At 39.6% G+C, this 24,288-nt stretch overlaps 1 protein-coding gene across 5 annotated transcripts; it reads left to right on the forward strand.

Moving 5' to 3' along the window:
- Positions 1-1,581: 1,581 nt before the first annotated feature.
- Positions 1,582-23,950, forward strand: ZNF248 (zinc finger protein 248). 5 transcript variants are annotated; one of them, XM_044239441.1, is made up of 7 exons: positions 1,582-1,685; positions 2,416-2,487; positions 3,202-3,303; positions 3,404-3,445; positions 14,209-14,335; positions 14,644-14,739; positions 19,505-23,950. In XM_044239441.1, exons 4-7 carry the CDS (start codon positions 3,431-3,433, stop codon positions 21,001-21,003), a joined length of 1,737 nt encoding a protein of 578 aa, XP_044095376.1. In that variant the 5' UTR covers positions 1,582-1,685; positions 2,416-2,487; positions 3,202-3,303; positions 3,404-3,430; the 3' UTR covers positions 21,004-23,950. The 5 variants fall into 5 exon arrangements, with proteins under 5 accessions (XP_044095376.1, XP_044095377.1, XP_044095380.1 ...); XM_044239442.1 differs by lacking the exon at positions 2,416-2,487 and having other exon boundaries at positions 1,586-1,685; XM_044239440.1 differs by lacking the exon at positions 1,582-1,685 and having other exon boundaries at positions 2,071-2,487.
- The last annotated feature ends 338 nt before the right edge of the window (positions 23,951-24,288 follow it).

The following is a 24,288-nucleotide window of genomic DNA, read 5'->3' on the forward strand; positions in this document are numbered from 1 at the left end:
TTTTTTTTTTAAACACAAATGAGTCTTAAGTGAATTTTGCTAAGTGAAATAAGCCAAACTCAGGAGATACATATTATATAATGCAGTTGACATTCCGAAAAGGGTAAAATTGTAAAACATAGAACAGATCAAAGGGTTGGGTGAAAAAGGCGGGGTTGAGTAACGACCACAGGGAATGAATTAGATTATCCATGAGCCCGTACTGACATAAACAAATGATGGAAGAAATAAATGAGGAAAATGAAAATCTTTCCTTTACAGAAGAATCCCAATAAACATATAAGGAAAACAGAAAAATATCCTTTTAGAACACCACAGTAAAAGTGGTGGCAGGCAAGACCCAACAATGAAAGTGAAAATTAGTGGCCAAAATTATAAATATAAACAGGATACTTGGGTAGCCTCAGAGAGTTTCTCCTCAAATTTACTAATATACCTGGTGGTTTTAAAATAGGACCATAAATTCGAAAAGGAGCGAATTTCCTCTGTCCCTGGGTGTGCACTGGACTTAGCCAATCCACTCTTAAGTGTAGACTGGATATGGAAAAATCCTAAATATATAGTGCAGAAACCCCGCTGATACCACCTTAACCAAGTACTAAAGGTTAGTATGACGAATCATGTTGATATCACGTGTCACCTGATACACAGGTAGGACACATCCTTCCAAGGGTAGTCTTCCTAAAAATATATACCTCAGTCCAATAAGGAGAAAACATTAGACAAATGTAAATTCAGAGGCACTTTTCACAATACCTGACCACTATTCTTCAATCATGTGAATGCCATGAAAGACAAGGAAAGACCAAAAAACTTACAGGTTGGAGCAGACATGATGATTAAATGTATTGTGGTATCTGGACAGACTCCTGGATCAGTAAAAGGGCATTCGTGGAAAAACTGACGGAATCTGAACAAACTCTGTAATTTCGTTAATACAATTGCGCCCCAGTTGCCTTCTCAGTTTTGATAAAGGTACCATGGCTCTGTAAAATGTTAGCATTGGGGGAAGTTGCGTGAAGTGTATATGGGAGGTTGCAGGAGATGAGAGCGTGCTTTCTTCAAGTTTGGTATAGGGACAGTTTTTTTACACATGAACGGTTTTTAGTATTAATACCGAATTGCTAGCTTGCTGCTTTTCTCATTCGAGAATAACCATGCTGGTCACAGATAGCAGGTACAGAGATGAAATCCAAACACAGCTTCCCTTCTCTCGGCTTGCGTCTAAAATTTGATGGATAGGTCGAAGCACAAGGACAAAAGCCTGGCTCCAGGCAGCAGGAGTGAGTATCTCAGACAGTAATCTCTCAGCTCAGCCAAGTGGCAGAAACTCTCCAGCTGGTTTCTCAAGAAAAGCGCATGGTGCACACGGGGAAGAGAATAATTTATGTGCCAGATATACATCGTAAACGCCTCTAATCTTCACTAAACCCCTGCTAGTTCAGTACGATGAGTTACTTTTTAAGACTTAGGGGTGAGATAGCCCTCTTAAGGATAGAGGCACTTTCCCAGCACAAGCTGCCAGGAGCTGAGTTGCAGCTCTTCGCCGCCGCCTCACCACGCCGCTCCCTCTCTCTGCGCATGTGCATCCCCGCCTTCTCCTCCCAGCTCGTCCTTCCCCGGTTTCCAGCCCCTCGTGGGAAACCTTCCCTGGCTTCCGGGTCCACGCGGCGAGGGAGCTGAGGGTGAGCCCCGGGCGATGGGGGCAAGGGCCGAGCGTGCCCTGTACGGCCCGGGGAGTCTGGAGGGGGCAGGGGTGCCCGGTTGTGGGTCGGAGACCCGCGGGCACCGGAGGGACCCCAGGCGTCTGCGCCGCCTGCAGAGTTGAAGGGATGGCGAGCGGGGGCGTCTCTGCCTGAGGGACTAGGGTCCCGAGTGGGAACGTGGGCTCTCGGGTTGGCAAGGCCTGCAGGTATCCAGCTGCAGCGATAAGCTCCCTGCGACGTTGTGCGGCCCCGGATTGGGAGTGCGCATGCGTGACGTGTGCGCCGGGCCCACTGGGAGGGGGTGGGGCTGTAGGTGGGGGTGAGAGCGCGTGCGCGAAGTGTGTGCACGCATGGCGTTGTGACGTGTGTGTGCCTCCTAAGTGCGCCGGGCTTCCTAGGAGGGGCGCGGTTGTAGGAGAATCAGGCAGGGTCTCTGATGTGAATGAGTTGCTCTGGCCAAATAGTCGCCGTGTTTATTCTGAGCACTCACTTTTTGTTAGCTGCTAAAGTATTTGTTGTGTATGTAATGATGTGGGGCTGGAGCTTTGACAATTCTCTAGGGCCTTCATTGCTCGGTTAACTCATTTGTGCAGTGGAGGAGGGGAGAGGCTGTACTAGCTAGCCACCATGGCCCTTTCCTGGCTGTAACATTCCCCAGGTCCCCAGTTATTATTTATTATGTATTCATTTGTTATTTGTTATGTAAAAGCATGACAGTATCCTGAAGCCATCGAAGGCTGTGTGACGGTGGAAGGTCGGGGACAAATTTAAGAAGAGCGAGGTGAGCTGGAGCTGAGAGGGGTGGGCACGCAGGCTACACAGGAAATGTCACCTCTTTGGAGAGTTTGTGAGGGCATGGTCGGGAATGAAAGGCTCACCAGCCATAGCGAAGGAAATTCTGTCATCACCCCTCCCTGAACACCCCCTCCTCCCCTCATTTTCCATTCCCCATTTGCCATTGTTGATGGCATCTAGAAAGATGCAGAGGTTCCTGCTCTCCTGGCCTTATAGACGTACAGGATGGTAGTGCAGGCACGAGGTTATCTGCTTTGGCCTTATTTGAGAAATGAAAAAAAATAATAAATTGAGTCTGAGAAGGTGACTGACCAAGATCATGCAGTTTGTTGGTGGCAGAACCATGGTTAAAAGTCAGGTCTGCAAATTCCCAGGCCACGGCTCATTTGGTCACTGTTAATTACGTCAAAGATAGTTTCTTATTAAAAGACCTTTTGAAAGTTGTAAGAAACAAACATTAAACATTTATTTTTTATCTTGCCTTAAATACCCCCATCTCTTTTTTCCAGAGGTTTCTTGGATTTTCTGACCTCAGGGGATTAATAGTGTTCACAGGAAAACAGATGAACAGTGTGGCTTGAGATTTTTAATTTTTAATTTTTCCCACATCAGTTCTGGAAAAGCCATAGTGTTTCCTCCTTTAGGTTACTGTTAAATGTTAAACTCATCTTCTCATGTTTTTAATTTTTCTGTGTCACAGAACCTAAATTGGTAATAAATCAATAAGAAACAAATGTTTACATTCACTCAGTGAAAAGTATCATGTCTAAGCTCAACATATATCGGAGCCACACATGGACACGTAAGTATCTTGTATGTGGAGGTCTGTAGGCAGGTAAATCCAGGAACTGCAAGGCAGGCCAAGTCTCTTCTAACTTCCTTCTTCCTTCCTTCTTTCTCAGCTCTCCCTCCTCCACTAAGAGCAGAAAATGAACAGATCCCAGGTGAGCTTTTTGTTTGTTTATTTCCACTTTGTTTGAAAATGAGTTTTCTAAAATTTGGAAGGCTTCATATTTTTAAAACAAAAAAATAGAGGGGCTCCTGTGTGGCTCAGTGGGTTAAAGCCCCTTCCTTTGGCTCAGGTGATGATCCCAGGGTCCTGGGATCAAGCCCCACAGAGGGCTCTCTGCTCAGCAAGGGGCCTGCTTCCCTCTCACTCTGTGCCTGCCTCTCTGCGTACTTGTGATCTCTGTCTGTCAAATGAATAAATAAAATCTTAAAAAAAAACCCCAAAAATAGAAATAGGCAAGAATTCCTTGAAGGGAAGTATATCAAGTATATCAAGCAAATTCAAAGAACAGTTGGTAGAATGAGAAGCAGGACTCTTAATTTCACAGAGTTGTGCAAGTTGTAAAACTTCCTTTGATTTTTCTAATAACAACACTGAAATTGCCTATAATCATTTCTGATAGACACAGCATTGTGCTAGAAGTGTATGGATGCTTTTCAGGGGACCGAACTATGAGGTCTGAGTAGACAGCTCTCTCATGGTCCTGCTTGATCCAGGAATAGGACTTTGAAGATCTAGTGCAATGGAGGGACCATGCGTCCTCCAGATAACTCTCCCTAAGTGTTTGTGTCAGCTTGTTCACATCTCTAGCTTGAATAGCTGACTGTTCTGGCTTTGGTTTCTGCATTTCTCGCTCATAGTTCAACTTCATGAATGCATTCTTGCTTCTTGGACATTCACCTGAGTCAGCTCTGGAAAAGGCTACCAAATTGTAGTCAAATCCAGTTTTTGGTTTTGTCTTACTTGACCATCCTGAAGCATAATCCTCAGTCGCTGTTGTCTCTGACACCTGCCTGCTAGCTTTCCTTTCTTAACTCTGATACATCCCCTTACTGTTCCTCACAAAGTTGTCTTTCCCTTTAACCCCAGACGTTGCCTCTCCTTGAGTTTGTTGCTCAACCATCCTTGGCTCACTGCTTTTTTTCAGTCTGTGCTTTTTTCTGACTGTTCTCTCTCTCTCTCTCTCTCTTTGTAATAAAATACTTTTGAATTAGTAATAACATGGTTAAAAGGTTAAGTGATGTTCCCTCTAGGAAGGGTGACATTTTCCATCTCAACTGAGACACTTCCACTGAGAATGAAAGAGGTTCCACAAAGTTATGATGGGACATCTGGCTATATTGGGACAGACCCAGAAAAACTGGAGTTATGGTCTTCCTGCTGTAGATATCTGTCTGTCTTGTTTGTCCTAGCAGTGCTTCTTTTTTCAGTTAAAAGATACTCTTGTATGCCCCCTACTTTTATTTAGAAGGGAATCCATCATCTTTAGGGCTTTCCGAACTTAGATGCAGCTGTACACCGCTGGCATCCTGTTAAAATGCAGATGTTGATTTAGTGGATCTCGTGCTAGAACTATGAGGGGCCCTGGGTTTTGCATTTCTAAAAAGCTCCCAGGTAAAGCGGACTCTGCTGCTCCGGGAGCCACATTTTGAGTAAGGAGTCTCTACAGGATTTTCTGTTCTTCCTTTGCTTTTTTGTCACTTCTTAAAAGCCTGTCCCAGACATCTGTATCTAAACAGAACATGGATTGTTTCTTTGTTATAACTGCACAGTAATTCAAGCATGGTCGTTCCATAGTTAGTTAACTGGTTATCGTTAGTTATGCACTGTTTCAAACCTTTTGCTATTACAAACCATGTTCTAATGAATGACCTTGTACATAGAGGTTTTTTCTCTCCGATAAATTCCTAGAATTGCACTGCCAGGTTAACGGGTGCATATAATTGATAACTCGATCATTTGGGATTATGGTTTCATTTTGTGTCACTCCCATCGACACCGCCTGAGTGCTTGTTTGTCCACAGCTTCTCCCATAGAACATGTGGTTCAACTTCTGGAATATGGGCCGTGGAAAGATACACATGGTATTTTAAGAAGTTTATATCTGCAAGTTTCTTAACTATGAGTGAGGTTAAGTATTTTTTCATGTATCTGAAAGAGGTATTTACGTTTCTGTGAACCCTCTGTTCATATCTTTTGCCCATTTTCCTCTTAGGTTTGTGGCTTTTTTTTTTTGTTTTTCTTCTTCTTCAGTGTCTAGCTCTTTATATATTAGGGATACTAGTGCCTGTCCATTTTATAGGTTGCAAACTCTTATTTTATGGAATGTGATTTGTCTTTTGTCTGGTGTTTTCTCCCCCAAGCAGGTATTCTGTTTCAGAATGCCACATTTCACTTAGTCGTTTCTTTAGGCTCCCCTTGGCTGTGACAATTTCTCAGACTTCCCTTGTTTTTGATAACCTTGGCAGTTTTGAGGAGTACAGTTAGGTGTTTTGTAGAATGTCCCTCAATTGGGAATTGTCTGCTGTTTTCATGATTAGACTGAGGTTCTGGATTTCTTGGAGGAAGACCACAGAGATAAAATGTCCTTTGGTCTTATCATATCAAGGGTTAGTGCTCTGGACATGACTTATTACTTTGTTTTCTCTGTCCTCATACTGTACTCCTTGGAAGGAAGTGGGCAATTACACTATACCACTTACACTATACCTCCTTCCTGTTGGAGTATCTACGTAATTATGTACATAAATTATCAGGAATTCTGCATAGGAGATTTTTCTGTTCTCTCCTATTTACTAATCCATTTATATCAGCATGAATTCATGGCTTGTTATTTTATATTTTGGTTATAGTACAATGATACCTTGTTCCTTTTGTTGCTCAAGTTGTTGCAGGTTGGTTAGTAAAAGCATCTTCTGGGGCGCCTGGGTGGCTGAGTTGGTTGAGTGTCCGACTCTTGATTTCGGCTCAGGTCATGATCTCAGGGTCCTGGGATCCAGCCCCACGTTGGGGTCTTTGCTGAGTGTGGGGCCTGCTTGAAATCTTCTCTCTCGGGGTGCCTGGGTGGCTCAGTGGGTTAAAACCTCTGCCTTCGGCTCAGGTCGTGATCCCAGGGTCCTGGGATCGAGCCCCACATCGGCCTCTCTGCTCAGCAGGGAACCTGCTTCCCCCTCTCTCTCTGCCTGCCTCTCTGCCTACTTGTGATCTCTGTCTGTCAAATAAATAAATAAGTAAATAAATAAATAAATGGAAATTCTCTCTCTCTCCCTGTTCTCCTCCCTGCTGCTTATGCTTTCTCTCCTTTTCCTACTTTCTCAAAAACAAGTAAGTAAAATTTTTAAAAAGCACCTTCTGTTGGTTCCTGTGTCTATTGACATACCCTGTTATTGTTTGAATATTTCTTCCTTATCTGTGGCAGTAGATTTTCCAGGTTCATCTTCTGTCTTTCCTGCCCTAGTATTAGCCATTTTTTTCCTCTAAGTAGTCTGGTTCTTTTCATTGGAGCATAGTATGAGAAACCAAGATTGGGGGACTAGGTGTGTCTGTTGTGACTGTGAAGTCATTGCTCAAAGACCCTCTCAGCTAACTGAACAGGGAATATGTATATACTCACTCATGTATATACACGTGTCTGTAAATAGTTTGGTATGTAACCATCTTTATCTATAGTAAGCTAAGTATTCACACTGTTGTCTCCTGTTGTAGTCATTACCAGATGGAACATTCTAACCTTCTCTCCTTGCTTGTCTGTAATCTCCTGCACTAACAGTGAGAATCCAGCTAATATATGAATTTCATTTATTTGGTAGTTCAATTCCAGAATATGCATACATGATTTCAGAGTTGTTAACCCATGGATGCTTGATTCTCCCAGTTTGAGACCATTTGAATTAAAATGCTAGAAGTATATCCATGTAGGTTTTAAAACATAAGTTTTCAAAAACATAGGGTGTGAAATTGCTGTGTTGGTTATGTATGTATGTATGTATGTATGTTTATTTTCATAAGAAATTGCCAAACTATATTTACAAAGTTGCTGTATCAGTTTTTGTTCCTACCAACTATGAATCAGAATCTTGTTCTTCTGATTCTGGACCTGAAATTGGTACTGTTATTATTTTTGATGTAACCATTCCAATAACTGTGCCATGTTGTCTGCATATTCCCACTGAGGTGATATTGAGTATCTATCTGTTCATGTATTTATTTGCTATCCTTTTATCTTTGGTTAAATGTTTGTTCAAATCTTTTTTTTTTAAAGTTTTATTTATTTATTTGACAGACAGAAATCACAAGGAGGCATAGAGGCAGGCAGAGAGAGAGGAGGAAGCAGGCTCCCTACTGAGCAGAGAGCCCGATGCAGGGCTCGATCCCAGGACCCTGGGACCGTGACCTGAGCCGAAGGCAGAGGGTTTAACCCACTGAGCCACCCAGTCGTCCCTTGTTAAAATCTTTTGCATATTTTTCATTTGGTCATTTGTTTCCTTATTATTTAAGCTTTAAGAGCTGTTTTGTGATGTTGGACACAAAGCCTTTATTAGATATCTGTATTCCAAGTATTTTCTCCCTGTCTGTGCCTTATTCTTTCATTTTCTTAAAAATGTCTTTCACAGAGCAGAAGACTTTATTTTTAATAATATCCAACGCATGTTTTTCTCCATGGAATATGCTTTTTCTGTTGTATCTAAAAACTCATCACCAAATCCAGTGTCATAGAGATTTTTCTCCTATATTCTTTATTCTTGCATTTTTACATTTAGATCTCTGATTCATTTTTAGTTAATACTTGTGTGAGGTCAGTGTCTAGTTTCATTTCTTTTGCATGAGTGTTCAGTTGTTCAAGCACCATTTGTTGAAAGACTATCTTTTCTCCTTTTATTCCCTTTGTGCCTTTGTCAAAAAAATGTTTGACTTTATTTTGGTAGGTCTGTTCCTGGTCCTTCTAATCTGTTCTGTTGATCTGTGTGTCTGTCTCAGCACTAACACACTGTCTTGGTTACTAGTAGCTTTATAGTAAGTCTCAAGACCAGGTGATGTGAATTCTCATTTTTCTTCCACATTGTGTTGGCTGTTCTATTTTTTAAAAATTTTTTTAAAAGATGTTATTTATTTGTCAGAGGGAGAGCACAAACAGGGGATGTCACAGGCAGAGAGGGCAGAGGGGGAAGCAGGCTCCCCTCTGAGCAAGGAGCCTGACTGGGGACTTCATCCCAGGACTCTGGGATCATGACCTGAGCTGAAGGCAAATGCTCAACCACCTGAGCCACCCAGGTGTCCAGTGTGTTGGCTCTTCTAGATCTGTTGCCCTTCTGTGTAAACTTCAGAATCTTCTTGTCATTATCTGCAAGATAACTGGGAGGTTTTATTTGGATTTCATTGAATTTATAGATTATGTTGGAAAGAATTGGCGTCTTAGCCATAGTGAGTCTTGCTACTGATGAATACAAACTCTCTCTCCATTTTTTTAGATCTTTGATTTCTTCCATCAGGTTTGTCTTCCTGTATATATGTATTGTGTTAGATTTTATACTTGAGTACCCCTTTCTAGGGGTGTATTGGAAATGGTATTTTTTCATTTGAAAATTTGGAATTCAATTCTTTATTCAGATATAGGAAAATAGTTGACTTTTTTATATTGACCTTGTATCCTGTGATGTTTTGGTATTTCCTCATTACTTCCAGTAGATTTTTTTTCTTTTTATGTTACTTGAGATTTTCTACATAGACAATAATAATGACTTCAGATAGAGTTTTGTTTTTCCTTTTCACTGATACACCCTCATTGTCTCATGCCCTCTTTCCACCCACCTTCCCTCTAGTAATCACCAGTTTGTTCCCTATATTTGTGAGTCTCTTTTTTTTCTCTTTTATGCTTTGTTTTGTTTCTTAAATTTCACATATGATTGAAAACATAGGATATTTGTCTTTCTTTGACTTATTTCATTAGTATTATAATCTCTAGATTTATCCATGTTGTTGCAAATGTTAAGATTTCATTCTTTCCTCTGGCCAAGTACTATTCTATTAGAGATATATAGATCTATAGATCTATATATATGCCACGTCTTTTTTATCCATTCATCTATTGACGGGCTCTTCCATATCTTGCCTGCTGTAAATAGTGCTGCAGTATAAATGTATCTTTGCAAATGTTTTCATTTTCTATGAGTAAATACCCAGTAATGGAATTACTGGAACATATGACAGTTCTATTTTTAATTTTTTGAGGAACCTCCACATTGTTTTCCATAATGGCTGAACCAGTTTTCATCCCCGCCATCACTATACAAGGTTCCTTTTTCTTCACATTATCACCAACTCTTGTTCTTTTTTTTTTTAAAATTCTAACCATTCTGACAGGTGTGAGGTGATACCTCATTGTGGTTTTGATTTGAGTTTCCCTGATGTTAGTGATGTTGAGCAACTCTTCATGGGTTTCTTGGTCATCAGTATGTCTTATTTGGAAAAATCTTTATTCAGGTCCTTTGCCCAGTTTTTAATCAGCTTATTTGGGTTGTTTTTTTGTTTTTGTTTTTGTTTTTTGCTGTTGAGTTGTATAAATTTTATATTTTGGATATCAAATCCTTAACTTATATATCATTTGGAAATATCTTCTCCTTTTAGTAGGTTGTCTTTTTGGTTTTCGATGGTTACCTTTGCTGTGTAGAAGCTTCTCGTTTTGGTTTAGTCCCAATAGTTTGATTTTGTTTTTGTTTCCCTTGTCTTTGGAGACATATCTAGAAATAAGTTGCTATGGCTGCTGTAAAGGTAGTTACTACCTGTGTTCTTTTCTAGGATTTTTATGGCTTCAGGTCTCAGATTTAGGTCTTTAATCCATTTTGAGTTTATTTTTTTGCGTGTGGTGTAAGAAAGTAGTCCAGTTTCATTCTTTTCCATGTAACTGTCCAGTTTTCCAGATGCCATTTGTTGAAGAGACTGTCTTTTTCCCGTTGGATATTCTTGCCTACTTTGTTGAAGATTAGCTGACCAAATTTTGGGTTTGTTTCTGGTCTCTCTGTTCTGTTCTATTTGAATAGCTAGAGCAGTCTTAAGAAAGAAAAATAAAGCTGAATTTGTTTCACAAATTGATCACAATCCCAGATTTCCAGATACACTACAAAGCTATAGGAATCAAAACTGTGTGGTACTGGCACAAAAATAGACACAGAGACCAATGAAACAGGATAAAAAGCCAGTCACATATGTTTTATTTCTAGTTTTGGGTTGGTTTGGCTTGGATTGGTTTTGGTCATACTGCGGTAGCTTGGACTTCTCATACAGAGTTGAAAAGGAGTAATGAGATGAGACATCCTTGTCCTACCCCTGCCCTTAGGGGAAATATGTCCAGTGTCTTAACATTAAATATGATGTTAGCTGTAAGTCTTTTGTAGATGGTCTTTATCAAGCTGAGAAAGTTCACCCTATTTCTAGTTTGTTGAGAACTTTGATCATGAATGGCTAGTAGATTTTGTCAGATGTTTTTTCTTTATCAATTGATTTGATCATGTAATTTTTCTTCTTTGGCTAATTGATGTTCTGGATTGTATTGATTTATTCTTTTTTTTTTTTTTAAACATTGACCCAGCCTTCCATTCCTGGAGTAAATTCCACTTGGTTACTGATTATAATTCATTTTATATGTTGTCAGATTTGATTTGCCAATACTTGAGGATTTTTGTGTCTATGCTAATGGGTTATATTGGTCTTTAGTTTCTCATGTCTTTACCTAGTTTTGGTATCAGGGTAATAATGTTGGCCTTATAATAAAGTTTGTAAGTGTTATTTACTAGAGGAGATTGTGGAGAATTGGTATTTTTTCCTTAAATGTTTAGTAGAATTCACCAATGACACCATTTGAGCTTGGTACTTTCTATTTTGGGAGTGATTTGATTAGTAATTCAGTTTTTTTTTTTTTTTAACAGATATAGATCTGTTCCAGGTATCTCTTTCTCCTTGTATGAATTATTAGCTGTATCTTTTGAGGAATTTGTCCATTTCATCTAAGTTAATTTTTCAGGAATAGAATTATTCATAGTATTCTTTTATTATTAATATCCTTAGGATCAGTGGTATTGACCTATCATTTCTGAGATTCACAATTTGTTTTTCTTTTTTTTTCTTGGGTAGGTTTTCTGGAAGTTTATTAATTTATTGATCTTTTCAAAGAAGCAGCTATTGGTTTCACTGATTTTTTTTAAGGCTTTATTTATTTATTTCACCAAGAGAGACACAGCAAGAGAGGGAATACAAGCAGTGGGAGTGGGAGAAGGAGAAGCAGGCTTCCTGCTGAGCAGGGAGCCCGATGCGGGACTCAATCCCAGGACGCTGGGATCATGACCTGAGCCGAAGGCAGAGGTTCAACCCACTGAGCCACCCAGGCATCGCGGTTTCATTGATTTTTTTTTTCCCCCATGTTTTCAATTTCATTGATTTATTCTAGTATTTCCTTTATATTTGCTTGCTTTGGGCTTTTTTTGCTTTTTTTCTGTAGTGTTCTAAGATGGAATAGGTTAATGATTTAAAGTTTTTCTTTTCTAATATATATACACTTGCTATGGATTTCCCTTTATGTACTGCTTTCAATTCATCCCACAAGTTTTTTAAAAGATTTTATTTACTTATTTGACAGAAAGAGATTACAAGTAGGCAGAGAGGCAGGCAGAGAGAGAGAGGAGGAAGCAGGCTCCCTGCTGAGCAGAGAGCGCGATGCGGGACTCGATCCCAGGACCCTGAGATCATGACCTGAGCTGAAGGCAGCGGCTTAACCCACTGAGCCACCCAGGTGCCCCATCCCACAATTTGTGATAAGTGATATATTTTTTTTTTTTCATGTACAAAAGAAATTTAAAAATTTCTTTTGAGACCTCTTTGAACTACAGGTTATTTATAAGTGCGTTGTTTGATTTTCAAGTGTTCGAGGGATTTTCCAGTTATCTCTTGTTTATTGATTTCTATTTAATTCCATTGTAGTCGGAGAATGTATTTTGTATGATAGCTGTTGTTTTAAATTTGTTAAGGTGTGTTTTGTGGCCAAGACTATGGTTTATCATGGTGAATGTTACATATGAGCTAGAGTAGTATGGTAAAATGTGTGTTTTATTGCTTTGGATGGTGCATTTTATAACAGTCAGCTAGAGCATGTTAATGGATAGTGTGCTTCAGGACATCTGTATACTTACTGATTTTCTTCCTTCTTGATCTCTCAGTATCGATAGAGGGATGTTGAAGTCTCCCAACTATGATATAAATTCATGTATTTCTTCTTTCAGTTCTCTTAGTTTGTGGGTATATATTTTGGTACTCTTTAGTTAGATGTGTACATATTTTGATACTTTTGTTAGATTTATATGTTTTCTCAAACAGGATTTTGAACCCATTTAATGAGTTCTTTTTTTAAAAAATTACTTATTTGAGGGGCTCCTGGGTGGCTCAGTGGTTAAAGCCTCTGCCTTCAGCTCAGGTCATGATCCCAGGGTCCTGGGATCGAGCCCCACATCGGGCTCTCTGCTCTGCAGGAAGCCTGCTTCCTCCTCTCTCTCTCTCTTTCTGCCTGCCTCTCTGCCTACTTGTGATCTCTGTCTGTCAAATAAATAAATAAAATCTTTAAAATTTATTTATTTGACAGAGAGAGTACACAAGTAGGTAGAGCAGCAAGCAGAGGGAAAGGGAGAAGCAGACTCCCCACTGACAGGGAGCTCCATGTGGCACTCCATCCCAGGACCCTGGGATCATAACCTAAGCTGAAGGCAGACTCTTAACTGACTGAGCCACCTAGGCGTCCTCGTTTAATGAGTTCTTAATTTCAGCGTTGTATTTCTCAGCTCTAGAATCCCCATTTTATCTGTGTACTTACATGTATATGTATGTGTCTGTATACACATTTATCAGAGATCCCCAAGACCATCCCCAGGCTCAGTGACTTATTAGGGTGACTCAGCAGATGGTTCTTCTTATGGCTATGACTTATTAAAGTGCAAGGATATAAAGCAGAATCAACAAAGGGAAGAGGTACATGGAGCATAGTTGAGAGGAAGCCAGGAGCAAAACTGAGTCTTCTTCCAAATCCAGCGATGAGATTAACAACAAATGTGAAATGTCTGCCAGGGAAGCTCACTAGATACTCAGTGCTCAGGGTTTTTGTTAGGAGATGATCACGTTGGTACTCTGCTTGAAACAGAAACTTCTGGACTTAGAAGGAATGCATGTGTGCGGCATAACCCATATTGTTTACACAAATAGTTTAGGCACAGTGAACCATTCTTATTAGGGAATTGAAGTTCCCAGAAGCCAGCCAAGGGACACCCTCATAGCAACAGACCTTTGAAAGATGGCAGTCTCAGGCCTGCTCTAGTAATTCTTTTCTAACCAGTACACATACCATACGTCCATTGAACTACTCCCACTTATTTTGTTCATATATTCCTCTGTTTTATTGAATATATTAATCATAATCCATTTTGAAGTTCTTGTTTATTATTTCCAGTATTTGGGTCCCCTTTTGGTCTGCTTTGTCTGTTTTATTGTCCTTTTTTTTTTCTATCATAAAAATGACAATATTAAAGATCTAACTTTATTGATCTGGTTTCATTTCCAGGCTACTGTGTGAATGCTGCTAGCTCCTGCAGTGTATAATTTAATAATTTAATGTATATATCTCATCAGATCATAATCACTTTGAGAACAGGAACAGTGTTTGTTTTCATCAGTAGTATTTGCAGCAGGGGGGGCAGTTCTAGGGCTTTAGTGGAAACTTAGTTTGTATGAGATATTTCTTTTATCCTACATAGTAAATAACACAAAAGAAGGCATTCTATGTGTCAATTTTTAGCAAACTTTTAAAGAGGTTAGCTCTTTTAAATTTCTTCTATGTCATATAGTTCTGATGGCTTCATGCAGAAAAGGCATATACTATTACAGGAACAAGTGTCATTCAAAGATGTATGTGTGGACTTCACTCAGGAAGAGTGGTATCTCCTGGATCCTGCTCAGAAGATACTATACAGAGATGTGATTCTAGAAAATTACAGCCATTTTGTCTCAGTTGGTAAGATTTTTTTTCCTTTGGTAAGATTTTTTTTTCCTTGTGACTATTGGTAGCATGCATTTCTGGTTGTTGAAACATATGTACTGCTTCTAGAATTTTGTTTGACACTTGAGATTCAGGGCGCTGAGATGAACAGTCTCTCTGGCCTCCATAAAGAATGCTGTGTTCGTAACCTCCTCAGGGCTTGCTTCATTTGGGCATCTCCCTTGGGCAGCTCCTGAGGCTGTACCTTTCTTCCCCATCATTTTTTCAGAGTCCCTGAAGCCAGGCTATTTAGCCACCATCTTGTATTATTTTTTTCTTCACAGGATATTGCATTACTAAGCCAGAAGTGGTCTTCAAGATAGAACAAGGAGAAGAGCCCTGGATATTAGAGGCAGGATTCCCAAGCCACTGCCACCAAGGTGAGTTAGTGAGTTCGCAGGTAGATGGAAGACAAGGGAATGAGATCTTAGGCTATCAGTTTAGGGTTTATCACTTGTACAATATTCTTCAGAAATTTCTTTTTTAAATTTTAGACCTTTGGAAGTGACAAAGGACAGTTGGCCCATATCCCTCCATTACCTTAATCACATTCCTCCACATGTCACTTTCCCTCATAAATGCTTTCCTTTGTTCTTTGATATTTTAGAGTGATTTACTAATACCTATAATGCAAACTCAGTTGGCTTTATCTTCAGTAATTTTTCTAGGTTAGTTTATCTTTGAGAATTGTTAACTTTCCCTCTATTCTCTTTGGACACCTTTTGTTTTCGTGCTGTACTTGAGATACTACTCATTTAACAAATACGTGTTGGGCACTCACTGGGATCCAGTTGTGTTTTTAGGTAATTAAAAGATTAACATCCCTTTTATCGTGGAGTATGTATTCTAGTAAGGGACAAGAAGTGTGTTTGTGTGTGTGATGTGTATGCATGTGAATGTGTTCATACAGTATTTGTGGTGGTAAACACCATGGAGAGAGTTAAAGCAGTGGAGAGCGGGTGGAGAATGGCGACGTGTGCTAATGGGTAAGGAAGTCAGAGAAAACCTGTTTCATGAAGTCCGCAGGAGGGGTGAGACCCTAGTACAGTGAAAGTGGGAGCTGTTACAGGCAGGAGCCAAACTTCTCAGCTGTGTTCTTAGAATGTTTGAAGAATGGCGAGGGGCATTGTGGCTGGAGGTGAGTATGTGCTGGGGAGAGTGTTAGGAGGTGATGTCATAAGAAGTAGCATGAATCATGGATTTTATTTTGAGTGATATGAGAAAGCCTTGTATTTTTTTTTCTTTTTCTTTTTCTTTTTCTTTTTTTTTTTTTTTTTTTAGTAAATGTAAATCAGATTAAATCATCAGATCTGACTTAGCAGTTTATGCGGCAAATACAGTCTGGTGGTTAGGTGGTGCTTCGGCACAAGTGAGGAAGGAATACCATTGAAACTATTACATATGCCAGAGGAGAGAGGATAATGACTTAGGTGATGTTGGAAGCCCTGAGGAGTGGAAGGTTTGTACATATATCTTGAGGATGAAGCCAACAAGATTTGCTGTTGGACTGATAGTGTGGAAGAGAGACAGGAGTCCAGCATGACTCAACTGATCAGTCTCAAGCAACTGGATAAAAACTGGGTGCCATTTATTGGGAGGAAATTAGATTATAGGGGAGTTAAGACATACCCAAACTTGGACACAAGACACTGGGAGAGAACTGCTAGAACCCAGTCTCTGTGTTGAATAAGATGTTGGTTCTGTGTGAATGTGGTACACGTGGCAGAGGCCAGAGCTGGAAGTGCCCTGTGAGAGGCGTCAGTGGTGGGTGGTGGTTAAGGCCTGAGGCTGGGTGAGAACTTCTAGATCAGAGGTTGGTGGGCTTTTAAATAAAGACAGCAGGACACGTTTTGGGTTTGGTGAGTCACATGTGGCCTGGCTGGCTGCTGCTGTTGCTGCTCCCCTGCCCCCCTTCCTGGTTCTTCTTTTCCTTCTTCTTCCTCCTCACTCCTCCCTACTGCCTCTTCTTTCGTTTCCCTCTAAAAATGTAAAAAAAAACATTCGCAGTTTAAGGACCCTTGCTCAATAGTTATCGTTTGCAGGCTCCTTTTCTAGAGAGTGGTTTTGCACGTGAGAGCAGTGGTTCTGGAACAATTCCACTTCTGCAGGGTGTGAAAATCCATAAAATCTCATCATGAGAGGAGCTTAAGGAGGAACAGTCTGAGCCAGGGGGAAAATCTGAGAGCCTGGTTTCCTGGGAATCCAATAAGGAACACGCTACTGTCATATTACTACCTTAAATGGCAGCTCCGGGGTCAGCGCATTAAACCCATTATCCCCTATTACTAGTGTCCTCATATTCCTGGGGTAGTTTGCCTTTCTAAACCAGCTCCTGCATCCCTTTGTTTTCTCATTTTTCACTGATCTCACTCAGAAGCAGAACTGTGTGTTCTCTCATTCCTGGCTGGATCTAATCCCTAAATGATTTTTATTTTCTTACCTGAAGCATCTGCTTTATCTTTCACTAGCCTGGCAGAGTTGCTATTTATTAAGAAATGAAATTAAAATTAAAGTCTCCTTTCATTGACTATTAAAATGTGGTCCTCCTATTCTTCCTGGCTCTTTCTAGCTTCTCTCTAGAATTTGCACTAAACACCATACTGTCTTAGATCCTAAATTTCATATATAAATACTTTCTCTTCTACTACAACTTTCATTCGTGTTTACTTTGCTTTTCAGATACTTAATATTGTATGTGTAAAGTGTTTAAGCATTACATGGTACATAGTAATGGCTTATTTCACCTATTTTAAGTTAGAGCTCACTTTGTTTTCCCTGTAACTTAAATAACCCATATTTTGTGACCCTAACCCACTAGTGGCTACATCTTCAAAACTGAGAACTAATCATATCACTCTTGCTTAGGGTTTCTTTCTTTAATGAGATTTTGTTTTCCCACAAAGAAGGCCTTTCCTTTTCCCAATTCTGATAATTTACTAATTTCTTTTTTGATGAATTGTGCAACTAAGTTTGGAAGAGATCATTTTTTCTCACCCATTCATAAAGCATTCTGAAGTACTTTTCCAAAATCCACATTCCCATTTTGTCTTTGTGTATTACCGCTCCGTACAGGTTGGAAATAATTCATACGCACATTGCGTTTATGAATCATTTATGTTGTGTCTCTTTCGTGAGGTCAGAGTAAGCAGGATTTTAGTAACATCTGCCAAGAGCTAGACCGTGGTCTTGACAAAGGGTATAGCATTGAGCAAGGAACTTAATCTTATATTATGGTGAATTTTACAGGCAGTAAACTTCTTTTAAAGATAGTGAGTGAAGGCTGAAAGTGGGAGGGATGTTGCAGTGTTTGTTGGCAGTCATTCTTTTATTATTATTATTAAATTTTTTTTAAAGATTATTTATTTATTTGACAGAAAGAGAAATGGCAAGCAGGCAGAGAGGCAGGCAGAGAGAGAGGAGGAAGCAGGCTCCCTGCTGAGCAGAGAGCCCGATGCAGGACTCGATCCCAGGACTCTGGGATCCTGACCTGAGCCAAAGGCAGCAGCTTAACCCACTGAGCCACCCAGGTGCCCCCTTTTATTATTATGTTTGTGGTTTTTTGTCAGTGAAAGAAAGCAGCATTTCCTGAAAGATATCCAGGTTCCAGAAAGAACAAGGGCTGGAGTGCAGTCTCAGGGAGTGGCCCAGCTGTAGGATTCACCTACTGTGAATCCAGTTGGTGGAAAGTTTGTTTTATTTTGATTTGTTTTGGGGGGGTAATAATTATTACTATCTGGCTCTTGGAGCAGTGGGCTCTGGACTGCCATAGAAGTTTTTTCACAAGTGATTAACATTATTGCATTGTTTGGCAACACAGCCAAGAATTTTTATGATAAAGTTTACCAAAGGTCTTAGAATCATATAAAGAAACATGATCCTTACAGGTCTCACAAGTAGGTAAAAGATACAGATGAGGCTAGAGAGAAAAGCAGAAAACCTTGATATAAAAGATAACTTAAATATAAAAGCAGACTTAAAGATCAACATTGTCTCATGCATGACATGGTTCTGGGGGAAGTAAGCCAGCAGATTGAAGTAAATCAGCATATGACGTGATGGTGAGATTCATAAGCAGCTGTGAGAAAACAAAGTGAACCTGGTCCTTTGGCAGAGATAGCCTGCCCCACATCTATTTTTGTATTTCCTTTTTGATATTTGTGCTGTTGTGAATCACAGCTAGATAGAGAGTCTGGGGTAAAGCAGTGATCCTTAAAAAATGAGGAAGTAGGTGCTTTGAGAAGTTTTTGTTAATGCTGATATATCAAATGAAGGGGAAAAAAGGGACTGGCAACATGCATACTAGTGAGAATCTACCATAGTAGTCAAGATGTGAGAGGATAAGGATGGGAACTGTGAGCTATCTCTAAATTCTTCCTCTACTGTGTTTCTCAAACAGTCTATTTGTAGTTTATTTTTTATTAGAAAAAAACCCTTGTTGAACTTTCCAGCTTTGTGAGTTTCCTGCTTCCTAAGCGGATACCTCTCAGAAAATACCCAATCCTTGCTTACTATGTCTTGATTTTATTTCACTTTCTCAAGCCCTCTTTTTACAGCTTTTTTAAAAAAATAATTATTTCTTATATAATAAGTTAAAAGAAAAACTATATGCTGGGCTGTAGAACTTCATGGTTGAACCCAAGAATGTTTGGTGTTGGTGCTCAGAGTAGAAGCATGTGCTCCAGCAGGAATCCTACCCCAGGAATCTGTACATGAGGGGATTAGGATGGAACTTTCTCTCTCCTCCAAACATAGTTCATCTTCTGAAAGCCATTCCACCAGTCTCTACCATCACTTTATTCAGTGTTCAATGTCTCTGTCTGGCTCATCCCATTCTCTGAGTCCCTGAATCAACTACTCCCAGCAACCTGTGCTTTGAATTTTCACCCTTTTTTGTCCAGTTTTGAAAGTTTTATATTTAAAATGTTAAGTGCCCTTGCCAGTTTCCATTCCCTGTTTCCACAGCAGCTTGTATTTACTTTCCACTGAGACTAGCAGGATAAAGGAAATGCATGCTTGGATTTAGTTCATGCAGGAAACTGAGCCTAAAACAAAGGAATCGACTATATGAAAGGGTGTTTGTGGGAGTTCAGTCTCATTAGAAGTGTACTACGATTCACAAGATATGGTTATTTTTCTCATTTCTAGAAGACTGGAAAGTTGATGACCTGATAGAGAGCAGCCAGGACAATGAAGATGAACATTTTTGGCAACTGGCTTTCACTACCAACAAAACATTAAATATAGATAGTTGTGATAGAGTAAGAAAAGCTTTCAATCTGGGCACAGATTCTGTTCCTTCAAGAAATTTTCCATATAAGATATGTGACTCATGTGAAATGAGTTTGAAAAATATTTCAGGCTTAATTATTAGTAGAAAGAGCTATTCTGGAAAGAAGCCTCATGAGCTTAATGTATATGAGAAATTGCTCCTTGATATTAAGCATGAGAAAACTCCTCCTGGAGGGAAGTCTTACAGATATAATCAAAAAAGGAATGTGCTCAATCATAGCCATAATCTCAGTCAGCCAATTTTTGACCAGCCTTCTGAATATAATGAAAATGGACAAGCCTTCCATGAAGAAGCAGCCTTTTTCACAAACAAGAAAATACAGATAGGAGAGACACTCTGTAAATATAATGCATGTGGAAGAACCTTCATCCACAGTTTAGAGCTCAGTTTATCTCAGAGAACTCATTTGGAGATGGAGCCATATGAATGCAGTATTTGTGGGAAGTCCTTCTATACAGATTTAAGACTGGGACATCAGAGAACTCTTACAGGACAGGCACCTTATGAATACAATGAATATGGGCAAACCTTCTGTGATAACTCAACTTTCATTCTCCATCAGGGAGCCTATGCAAGAAAGATTCCCCATGAATATAAAGTAGGTCCTAAAACCTGGGAAAAGTCAACCCTCTTTAAGCATCAAATAGTACACATGGGCAAAAAACCTTATGAGCACAATGAAAATGGAAATAACTTCAACAAGAAATCACATCTCACCCAACTTCGAAGAGGTCATTCAGGAGAAAAAACCTTTGAATGTGGTGAATGTGGGAAGACATTCTGGGAGAAGTCAAACCTCACTCAACATCAAAGAACACACACAGGAGAGAAGCCCTATGAATGTACCGAGTGTGGGAAATCCTTTTGTCAGAAACCACACCTTACCAATCATCAGCGAACACATACAGGAGAAAAACCCTATGAATGTAAGCAATGTGGAAAAACATTCTGTGTGAAGTCAAACCTCACAGAACATCAGAGAACACACACAGGGGAGAAACCATATGAATGTAATACATGTGGGAAATCCTTCTGCCACAGGTCAGCCCTAACTGTCCATCAGAGAACACACACAGGAGAGAAACCCTTCATGTGTAGTGAATGTGGGAAGTCCTTCTGTGTGAAGTCAAACCTCATTGTACATCAAAGAACTCACACAGGGGAGAAACCCTATAAATGTAATGAGTGTGGGAAAACCTTCTGTGAAAAATCAGCTCTCACTAAACATCAGAGAACTCACACAGGGGAGAAGCCCTATGAGTGTGATGGATGTGGGAAAACCTTCAGTCAGAGGTCAGTACTCACAAAACATCAGAGAATTCACACAAGGGTGAAAGCTCTTTCAACATCCTGATGTCCAGAAGCCTTCACCTGCTCTTTCAAGTTATTATACCATTTTTAAAAAATGAGATGAAGCCCAAAGAATGCCTCACATTACTAGAAAGCAATGTCTTATCATACTTCAAATAATTAATACTAGCATAAAACCATACTGATATTTTGAATATGTGAAAGCTCTGAAGAAAAACTGAAACTTTTAATCAGAAAATTTATATTGAGGGGAAATTTCTTCACTTAAGAAATGTGGTAGAACTCTGTCTAGAATTTATGTTGTGTCATATTCCAGATGTGATACCAAATTTTATTGTAAATATAGTGGATGGTATTCATTCATACCCATATTCAAGTGGAATTTGAAGTTTAAAAAAAGTTGAATCACAGCAACATTAAACAATTATGAAGAGTCCCTGATGTTTGCAGACCTGATGTGGATATAGTAATATAGCAGAAATTAGATGTGTGCTTGATTTGCATATTGGAGTCCAACATACTTATGAAGAGAAAATATCTTTTAATTAAAGAACTATTATGGTCTATATTAGTATCTTCCACACTAAATACCACCAGTGTCTTTATAAGTTGCCATAATTATATATGTGTATATAATGTATATGTAAATATATTTATACACACATACCCAACACGTATGTAGTGGTGTGTTAAGAGTAAGCTCACACTGGCTTGCAACTGCCAATGGTTAAATTTTCAGGAATTTTGTGAGCCAGTACTTAAACAGAGTCATTATTTAAAAATTAAATTATATTAAAAACAAAGGTAATAAATTCTCAGCACTCATCAATTCCTAATTTTGTTACATTTTGTAACATTTTGTTCTTTGTTCTTTAGGTCACTTTTATTACTGAGTCATATGGTAAAAATACCATCTAATGTGCTACTGACCATCTCTTCCCACCTCTGCACTCAATGTCGTCCTGTGGGTAGCTTGCTGTAGTGGGAGTGTTTACACCCTGGAAATTGGCAAACTGTACAAACTGGGGTTCTTATTTTCTCAGAGAACCTGTTGTCAAATATTTACCAGCACACCACTGTGTATATATGAAAATACATCTGAACAATTTGAAGTACAGACCGCGTACACCCCTCTCTCATATCCTGACATAAATAAATGGCTATGGCCATTATTGTTGAACTGCCTCTTCAGTAAAGAACCCCAAATTTGTTTTTGTGAGGTTTTTAAACTACCTCTGCATCAGTCTTAATTGTAAATACTACCTAAGTCTCTTTATAGTTTGGCCAGTATATGTTATTTTACGACATCACCAACCTTCCGTCTGACGTTGCTGGCAAAGAAGAGTTAGTATATGGCCATTGTTACTGATCTACTACTATACTACTTCCCAAAGAAGCCAAATAATATTTTTCTGAGGTTTTTCAGTTGCCTCTGGGTCAGTCTATGATGTTGTAAGTACTGTTAGTAACAGTGGGATTTACATGAATTTTGCAAAGGTTAACATCATTTATGAACAGGAACACTCAGTGCACTCCACAAGTAAAAATATGTACTCGAATGCCACTTTCCTACTCTTGGTATTTCATTACTGTATCTATTTAGGCATGATCTCTTGTATGTGACCCAGGAACTATGTATTTGTATTTAAAATACTAGGGTGCCATGCTCTGTCCCTGCCTCCTTTGTCCTGTTTCCCCACACCTCCTTGGAACACACTGATCAGTTCCAAGAGACACTGCCCACCCACCAGCTTGCTGCTTATTTGCTGGGCTCTGTTTTGTTTCTCTTTCCATTCTTACCCCACATGATTTAGGAGTAAATCCAGATTAACCTGAGTTAATCATGGAGATGCTGTTCTAATGATTTTGTTGAGATATTTGGAAAATATTCTGCAGTACTTCTGGGAGAGATCTCTGTGATAAACTATTGTGACATGAGAAGACAAAAGGAGAGATTGTCTCTCTTACGCTGGACTTTGTCTCTCTTAACGCTGGACTTTTTCATGTTTGCATATCATACCAAATTATAGCTTGTGGCCCTGAAGGGCAATAGTCTGAAGATACCACCAGACAAAATGGGAAAAGCCTGGCTCAGAGGGGACTCCCGTCGTCGAGCTGCACAACTCCATCTGGACCTGTTCTCGGCTAGGACTTTCTATTACCATGGTAATAATGATTGCTTATTTATCCTTAGGGCTGTCTGTTATTTCAGCTGAAGGCATTCCAGCTGGTACAGACAAGTACTTCATTCTAAATGTTCATGTTCTATATAGTGATTTCGGGGAAGAATGATTTCTTTTGACAAGTTAACATAAGAATAGCTATTTGTATCAGCCCCGCTTCTAATGAAAAACAGAAATCTATCCCAACCAAGAGGATTGTGATGGTAGATGTATTACAGTGGTGTGGGTCAGAAACAAGAGATCCTGAAGCAGCTAGAGACTAGCATCACCCAGAAACTGTGAGCATTCTAGGTCGTAAAGGGGCAAAGATGGAAACTAGTGTCACCAGAGCCCAATAAGAGCTGTTCTCATGGAGGAGAGACCACCTCCTGGAAGATGTTGTCCCTGCAAGAATTGTGGCACCGAATTGCTGGTGCCTCCCTTTGGAGAACGCCACCAGATATGATCTGCAGGTTAGCCCAGGTGGGCACAGAGAAAGTGGAGAGGAGGACTGGGTGGAGCCAATGGATAATAAGCAGCACAGTGTTTTTTTTTTTTTATTTTTGTAAATTCCTATGTAAAGTCCCAGTATTAGAAATAAACATTCTACTAGTTGGAAGTTAAGTATTTCTACATTGTGCTTTTGTGTCGTAAGTAAATTCCTTTTGGAACTGAGCACTGTGCCAGGTATGTCTTTGTTGACATGCGTGAAGCAGACATTATGTTAAATGACATTATTCAGATATCCCTCTGTGGTGTTTCCTGTTACACGTGTTGTGAGATAAGCGGGTCTGTATTTTTCCAAATAAATAGCCAGTTGTCCCTGTATCGTTTGATTAATTTACCCTTTTCCTTGTCCACCTGATAGGGCATTTTTAGCAGGTACTTAAATATTATGAGTAGTGGCTGTTGCTTTTCATCTGCTCGAGGCAACTTTTCTATATTCTTCCTGTAAGATATAGCCCATCCTTGTGAACACAAGAGTTGACATTTATCCCAGATGATACCATCTCTTCCTGGACCTGCATTTGTACTGATGGCTATTTGTTACAAAATAGGCCAATGAGAACTTACCCTAGAGTATTTTTCACAAGTCACCATGACCAGATAGTTTGTGTCCTTGTTGCTGTGAGAAGTCCTATCAAGAAAATATGTCTGCAAGGGAG

This window comes from Neovison vison, chromosome 2, assembly GCF_020171115.1.
Source record: "Neovison vison isolate M4711 chromosome 2, ASM_NN_V1, whole genome shotgun sequence".
In the NCBI taxonomy this organism is placed as follows: domain Eukaryota; kingdom Metazoa; phylum Chordata; class Mammalia; order Carnivora; family Mustelidae; genus Neogale; species Neogale vison.